The sequence below is a fragment of the Babylonia areolata genome, chromosome 32, assembly GCF_041734735.1.
Source record: "Babylonia areolata isolate BAREFJ2019XMU chromosome 32, ASM4173473v1, whole genome shotgun sequence".
NCBI classification, from domain to species: Eukaryota; Metazoa; Mollusca; class Gastropoda; order Neogastropoda; family Buccinidae; genus Babylonia; species Babylonia areolata.
The window spans coordinates 17,649,234-17,657,272 of record NC_134907.1 but is presented as its reverse complement, the minus strand read 5'-3'; the positions used below and the strand labels follow the sequence as shown (position 1 = coordinate 17,657,272).

General features: G+C 43.4%; 1 protein-coding gene across 1 annotated transcript; it reads right to left on the bottom strand.

Annotated features, from left to right (window-relative positions):
- Window positions 1-603: 603 nt before the first annotated feature.
- On the bottom strand, window positions 604-5,577 carry LOC143276670 (uncharacterized). Its single transcript, XM_076581296.1, has 2 exons — window positions 5,470-5,577; window positions 604-1,307 (listed from the first exon to the last, which is right to left on the bottom strand). Exon 2 carries the CDS (start codon window positions 1,262-1,264, stop codon window positions 845-847), a length of 420 nt encoding a protein of 139 aa, XP_076437411.1. The 5' UTR covers window positions 1,265-1,307; window positions 5,470-5,577; the 3' UTR covers window positions 604-844.
- Between the last annotated feature and the right edge of the window lie 2,462 nt (window positions 5,578-8,039).

The following is an 8,039-nucleotide window of genomic DNA, read 5'->3' as shown; positions in this document are numbered from 1 at the left end:
CCAGAATCAACCTCAGGCCTAAACAATAATAACTGTTAGAAAACAGACCAATATCAGTCGTACCAGGATTAACCTCAGGCCTAAACAATTATAACTGTTAGAAAAAGATAAATTTCAGTCGAACCAGAATTAGGCTTTTCAATGATGACCGTTAGAAAACAGATCAATTTCACTCGCACCAGAACTAACTTCAGGCCAAAACAATAATAACCGCTAGAAAACAGGTCAATTTCAATCGTACCAGAATTAACCTTTTCAATAATAACCGTTAGAAAACAGATCTAATTCAGTCGTACCAGAATCAACCCCGGGCCTAAACAATAACTATTGGCTCACAATTCCGCTTAAATCCGTGAACAGATTGCCCTAAAACGTGACGGGTCTAAAATAACCTCTGGGTAAGAAAACAACAACAACAACAACAAATACCCAAGGATCAGGATTAGATCCTGAGTGGTTGAAGACAAAACCCCGTCATGTCTATATTTTTGTTGTTATCTATTTATCATTACTATTTTTTTTTTAACAGCATTTCAGTTTTGTTGACACTACGTTAAGCTTACTTATTGTGTAATTCAGATTCAAGCTTTTTTTTTTTTTTTTTTTTTTTTTTTTTTTAAGCCACTCTCTCATTACAACAAATTTCTTGTCCTCATTCTTCATGACAAAAAGAAGAAGAAAAAAAAACAACAAACAAACAAACCAACAAACAATGGCAGCGGTTTCTGCTTCAGGTTGCCATTCATCTGTCAGTTAACCACAGAAAAAAAGTGTCATTAGTTAATCAATCAATATCAATGACAGATGTTTTCGGGAATTCTCGCAAATGGAGACGACCCCCAAGTCATTGCACCAATAGCCCATCCTTCTCCAGCAAACGCCTCAAAGCGCTGTTACCTGGCAACGGTTGCCCGTGGTAACCGCCGCTAAGCAACGCTGACAGGAGAGCCGTGGATTGGTACAAGTCTTGCGCCCGTTTGTTGCCGAAACCTCGTTTGTCAACGAAGCCCCGTTTGTCAACGAAGCCCCTTTTGTCAACGAAACCCCTTTTGTCAACGAAGCCTCTTTTATCGCCCAGTCCCCGTTTGTTGCCGAAGCCTCGTTTGTCCACGAAGCCCCTCTTGGGAAAGGGATCGGCCAGGGAATCGAAATCATCCAGGTCAACACCCACAGTGTCTCCGAAATCGAGCTGTTCAGTGAAGATGAGTTTGAAGGAGGCGATCACGACTGCCAGCAGTAGCAGGGAAGGGCAGAATGACGTCATGGTGTGACGTCAGAGCAGATTGACGTCGTTTGATGGTCTTGTTCTGAAAAAAAAAAAAGCAGCAGATACTGTAATATTCATCGTCATTTCATTATGTGTTTTTGTTCTGCAAACCTATCATGCAAAATCGTGCACATTATATCAACAGAAAAAAAAGTTTCATGAGGCAGTATACCGGATATATAACGTACACGGAAGAATTACACTGTTCTTTACCCAAACTTGTTTTCCAACACTGTCATGAGGCAGTCAATGCACTCCATATAGTGCACAATCCTGTCTGTTTGCTGGTGTCACCCCATCGTCTGTCGACATGTCTGAGGTCTGTCTCCACTGTTTGCTGGTGTCACCCCATCGTCTGTCGACATGTCTGAGGTCTGTCTCCACTGTTTGCTGGTGTCACCCCATCATCTGAGGTCTGTCAGACTGTTTTCTGGTGTCACCCCATCGTCTGTCGACATGTCTGAGGTCTGTCTCCACTGTTTGCTGGTGTCACCCCACCATCTGTCATATCTGAGGTCTGTCTCCACTGTTTGCTGGTGTCACCCCATCGTCTGTCATATCTGAGGTCTGTCTCCACTGTTTGCTGGTGTCACCCCATCATCTGTCGACATGTCTGAGGTCTGTCTCCACTGTTTGCTGGTGTCACCCCATCGTCTGTCGACATGTCTGAGGTCTCTCTCCACTGTTTGCTGGTGTCACCCCATCTTTTGTTGACAAGTCTGAGGTCTGTCTCCACTGTTTGCTGGTGTCACCCCACCATCTGTCATGTCTGAGGTCTGTCTCCACTGTTTGCTGGTGTCACCCCATCGTCTGTCGACATGTCTGAGGTCTGTCTCCACTGTTTGCTGGTGTCACCCCACCATCTGTCATGTCTGAGGTCTCTCTCCACTGTATTCTGTTGTCACCCGACCATCTGTCATGTCTGAAGTCTGTCTCCACTGTTTGCTGGTGTCACCCCATCGTCTGTCAACATGTTTGAGGTCTGTCTCCACTGTTTACTGGTGTCACCCCATCGTCTGTCGAAAAGGAAAAAGTACAAAATGGCCTGCCTCATCCTGAGTGGATAAATCAAGAGAGGAGGGGGGGGGGGGGTGTTCAAATTGGCCTGTCTTCGTCGTCCTACCCAGATATATCAAGAGAGAGAGAGAGAAAGAGATTTTTATCGAGGGAAAAGGAAGAGAGATCTTATCGAGGGAAATGTCCGAAAAGGATAAAATACAAATTGACCTGTCTTCGTCCTGCCCTGATAAATCAAACTCTATAAAATTAGTCCGTGGAATAAAAAAAAAAAAAAAAAAGAAGAAGAAAAAATAAGAGGAAAAGTAAATACATACACACTGTAAAGCAAACAACAGCAACAAAGAACAATAACAAAATGAGAGAGAGGGGTTGTGGGGCGGGGTAGAGAAGGTTCAGTTTTGGTGTATGGTCACTCACCAGCGTCAGAAGAGAAGAATGTGTGTGGGAGCAGAGGAAGGGGAGCACTGGGCATAGGGTGTGGTAGTGATAGAAATGTGGTTTTCAACCCTACACAGTTGAGTAGAAAAAAAATGTATGCTTTACTTCACTTATCCTCTTTACGTTTTACTTTTTTTAAATTTTTTTTTATCCCACCTGTGTGTTAAGTAGCGTTTCCATATTTAGCAAAGCTTAATCCATGATTATTCAAATACCCAAATAAAGCAGGTTAAAATAACGGAAATGTAGGACTATATATGAGATGTTTCTAGTTTAACTAGCCAACAAACTAAACAAACAAACAAATAAATGAATACATAAGTAAATTAATACATGAAAAAATAAATGTTCTTCTAAATAAGTTAGTTTTTTGGGGGTAGGGAAAGTGGTTGAAATGACAACAGAATATGACTATTATGTTATTTTTGAGAAGTCCAGTTATAATGTTGGCACTAGACTACCAAAAACTTTAAATGAAATGGGACTGGGTTTAACAGAAAAAGAAAAGAAGCATGGGCAGTATAATAATGATTGAATAGAAATGATATGGATAGCACATGACAATGGTGCTGCAACACAAGGGAAGTTACTCTAATGAAATATAATCGTATCAAGTGACAGTTAAGTTGTGTTTTAGCTCAAATCACATTCTGCTTTTCTCAATGCTTGACCAGGATCATTCTGTCAACTGTGCGATAGCATGAAGTACCTCTGACTCTGGGTGCCTGGAATGTTCGCACCCTTTTAGACAGAGACGACAGACCAAAAAGACGCACAGCGCTCATTGCCAGAATGCTTGATCGCTAGCAGGTGGACATAGCAGCCCTGAGCAAAACCAGGTTTGCCGGTGAAACCCAGCTGTGCGATAGCATGAAGCACCTATACACGAGTAAAAGACTGAATCACTCATGTCATATTTTGCTCGGAAGTGTCTTCGAAAAAAAACACACACAAAAAAAAAAAACACGCGCGCTGTAGTCGTTTGCTGTGTAATCTATATCATTCCTCACGTTTAATTTTAATTGATTAATTAAATGATTAATTCGTTGAATAATCAATTTATTCATTCACTCTTATATATATATATATATATATATATATATATATATATATATTATCTATCATTCTTTCGGTAGTTCATAGGCTTTCGCTCCCCTCCTGCCCCAACTTTTTTTCTTTCTTTAAGCAAAAGTGGTGCTACGTATATGGATGAGTCCGAACTCCTTGAAACCGTAACCAGCTTCGTTTTGGATCAAGTGCATTTCTCTCACTTGTCAACAAAAACAACAACAAAAAAAAGATGAATGGAAGAAGGGTCCAGATCGACACACCAGTCTTAGCCCCCGAGAAGTTACGTGAATTAAACCTATGAACCATCACATAGAAGCATAGTTTGTCCAGTCTGCTCGCCAAATGCCCCAAATGTCTAAATGAATTATCTCACGAAAATGTTTAGCAGATTCAAGATTCAAGATGGTTTATTCATATATAGGCCAGGGCCCCTTATAAAGAGCCATGTGAACAGTTTATGATATAAACATTTCATGACAACACGCAATACAGTGTCAAACACAAATATAGCTAAACTGCACTCAATTCCAAAATCTCTCTCTCTCTCTCTCTCTCTCTCTCTCTCTCTCTCTCTATATATATATATATATATATATATATATATACAATTAATCGGAATTTGAAATCTTTGTTTAAAAACAAAGACTTTTAATAGTTTCAGAGGAGTTTGAAGACATTAATAAAATCAGCTTAAACATTGCATGTTGTCTAAAATATTTAGGCTTAATAAATTCTTCTCCAATATCCCTCAAAGCTGGACAACAAAGAACAAAATACATCTAATTTTCTCGTGATTCTTTATACAGTGGACATATTAAATCACTGACATTACATGTTCTGTATCTATAATGATGGACAACCAATTCAATAATGCTTAGTATGAACTTGTTATATTTAAAATGTCTATCCATATTTAACACTATGTCAGGTTTCAGGTCAGCTACATTGCAAAATTTCTTATAAAAAAACCTAAATATTTCACTTTTTTCTTTTTGGATATGGTCAGACCATTTCTGCCATCTAAATCAATTAGTCGCTGGTGAAAAACGCAGTTAATAAACGCTTAAATGCACCAAACGCCTTGGTTTAACCAGGCAAAACCAAAAAACGTACTCAAATAAAAAGTGGCGAATTTTGGATATCCAATACTCTTTTCCTCCAGCATCTAGATCATACAACATATCGTAAGCTTTACGGGCATTCTATTATCCTCCATTTATAACAGTCTAAACCGATAACGGATACAAATAACTGGACGAAAAAGAAGCAGAAGAAGGAGAAGAAGAAGAACAAGAAAAAGAAGAAGCAGAAGAAGAAGAAGATGATGAAGAAGAAAAAGAAGAAGACACAGGATACAAGATGATCAAGAGAACACCTAGAACAAGAGGAACAGTAACAAGAACAAAAATAAAACAAATGGAACTGCTGTCAGCAAATAAACATTCTCTCTCTCTCTCTCTCTCTCTCTCTCTCTCTCTCTTGATATATCAGGGTAGGACGACGAACACACACACACACAACACCCTCCCCTCCACACACACACACACACACACACACACACACACACACGCACAACCTCCTCCTCTCCACACAGACACACACACACACACACACACACACACACACACACACACACACACACACACGACCCCCTTCCCTCGCGCCTGACTCACCCAACAGGGCGACAGGGCCCAGATTGAGGAAAGCGTTGATCCGAGGCTGCAGCCACAGCCACAACCACAGCAGCAGCAGCAAGGACGAAGTTGTGGAACTGGTCGCCGATGCTGGAATGGAGACAGGAGGAGGCAGAGCACGGTTTTTATAGTCCTTCCTGACGACATACATCACACCATTCCAAGACAGCCGGCGGCGGTGGGCTGGGAAAAGTTGAGGCGTTGGGTCTCAACACCGCGGGGCGGCTTTGGGTTGGGCTGATTAACTGGCTGGCTACAGTGACACGGAGGGACGGGAGGGTGGGGGTGGGGGGTGGGGGGCTTGGGGGGGGGGGAGGAGCTGGAGAGTCAAAGAGAGAAGCAGAGACACATAGAGATGGAAAGAGACAGAGCGAGTCAGACAGAGAGAGAGAGAGAGAGAGAGAGAGAGAGAGAGAAGAGAGAGAGAGGGGGTGAGGGAGGAATAGAAAGGAAGATAGAGGGAGAAAGGGACTGTGATAGAAAGTACAACATGGTAACAACTTCCCCATCCCGGGATGACCGTACAACATGGTAACAACCTCCCCATCCCGGGATGACCGTACAACATGGTAACAACCTCCCCATTCCGGGATGACCGTACAACATGGTAACAACCTCCCCATCCCGGCATGACCGTACAACATGGTAATAACTTTCCCATCTCGGGATGACCGTACAACATGGTAACAACCTCCCCATTCCGGGATGACCGTACAACATGGTAACAACCTCCCCATTCCGGGATGACCGTACAACATGGTAACAACCTCCCCATCCCGGGATGACCGTACAACATGGTAACAACCTCCCCATCCCGGCATGACCGTACAACATGGTAACAACTTCCCCATCTCGGGATGACCGTACAACATGGTAACAACCTCCCCATCCCGGGATGACAGTGGGTCATACAACATGGTAACAGCCTCCCAATCCCGGGATGACCGTACAACATGGTGACAACCTCCACATCCTGGGATGACCGTACAGCATGGTAACAACCTCCCCATCCCAGGATGACAGTGGGTCGTACAACATGGTAACAACTTCCCCATCTCGGGATGACCGTACAACATGGTAACAACCTCCCCATTCCGGGATGACCGTACAACATGGTAACAACTTCCCCATTCCGGGATGACCGTACAACATGGTAACAACCTCCCCATCCTGGGATGACCGTACAGCATGGTAACAACCTCCCCATCCCGGGATGACAGTGGGTCATACAACATGGTAACAACCTCACCATCCCGGGATGACCGTACAACATGGTAACAACTTCCCCGTCTCGGGATGACCGTACAACATGGTAACAACCTCCCCATCCTGGGGTGACCGTACAACATGGTAACAACCTCCCCATCCTGGGGTGACCGTACAACATGGTAACAACCTCCCCATCCCGGGATGACAGTGGGTCATACAACATGGTAACAACCTCCCCATCCCGGGATGACCGTACAACATGGTAACAACCTCCCCATCCCAGGATGACCGTACAACATGGTAACAACCTCCCCATTCCGGCATGACCGTACAACATGGTAACAACCTCCCCATTCCGGGATGACCGTACAACATAGTAACAACCCCCCCATCCCGGGATGACAGTGGGTCATACAACATGGTAACAATCTCCCCATCCCAGGATGACCGTACAACATGGTAACAACCTCCCCATCTCTGGATGACCGTACAACATGGTAACAATCTCCCCATCCCGGGATGACCGTACAACATGGTAACAACTTCCCTATCTCGGGATTACCGTACAACATGGTAACAACCTTCCCATTCCGGGATGACCGTACAACATGGTAACAACCCCCCCATCCCGGGATGACAGTGGGTCATACAACATGGTAACAATCTCCCCATCCCAGGATGACCGTACAACATGGTAACAACCTCCCCATCCTGGGGTGACCATACAACATGGTAACAACCCCCCCATCCCGGGATGACAGTGAGTCATACAACATGGTAACTACCTCCCCATCCCGGGATGACCGTACAACATGGTAACAATCTCCCCACCCCGGGTTAACGGTCAGGGGGTCGTGTACATTGTTTTCTCTTCCAGGTGATTGTCACCAGGTTCTGTTTTGCATCCTGATATGGCCCTTAAGGGTTCACTGGAGTATAAACAACAAGAGATTAAAATCAAAACGAAACTCGCTGGGTTACACATTCATTTCAATTCATGTGGCCCGTTAGGGATGACTGCAGTATAAACAACATAAGATAAAAAAAAAAAAAATAAGAAGAAACTCGCTGGATTGTACATTCATTTCAATTCATGTGGCCCTTTAGGGTCGACTGGAGTATAAACAAGAAAAAATGAAGATAAACTCTCTGGGTTACACATTCATTTCAATTCATGTGGCCCGTTAGAGTTGACTGTAGTATAAACAACATAAGATAAAAATAAAAATAAACTCGCTGGATTGTACATTCATTTCAATCCATGTATTAGAGTTTAGAGAGGTGAGAACAAGAACCAACGGTGTCCATATCTAACTTCGTTGTTTTCGTGAAAAGTAGAT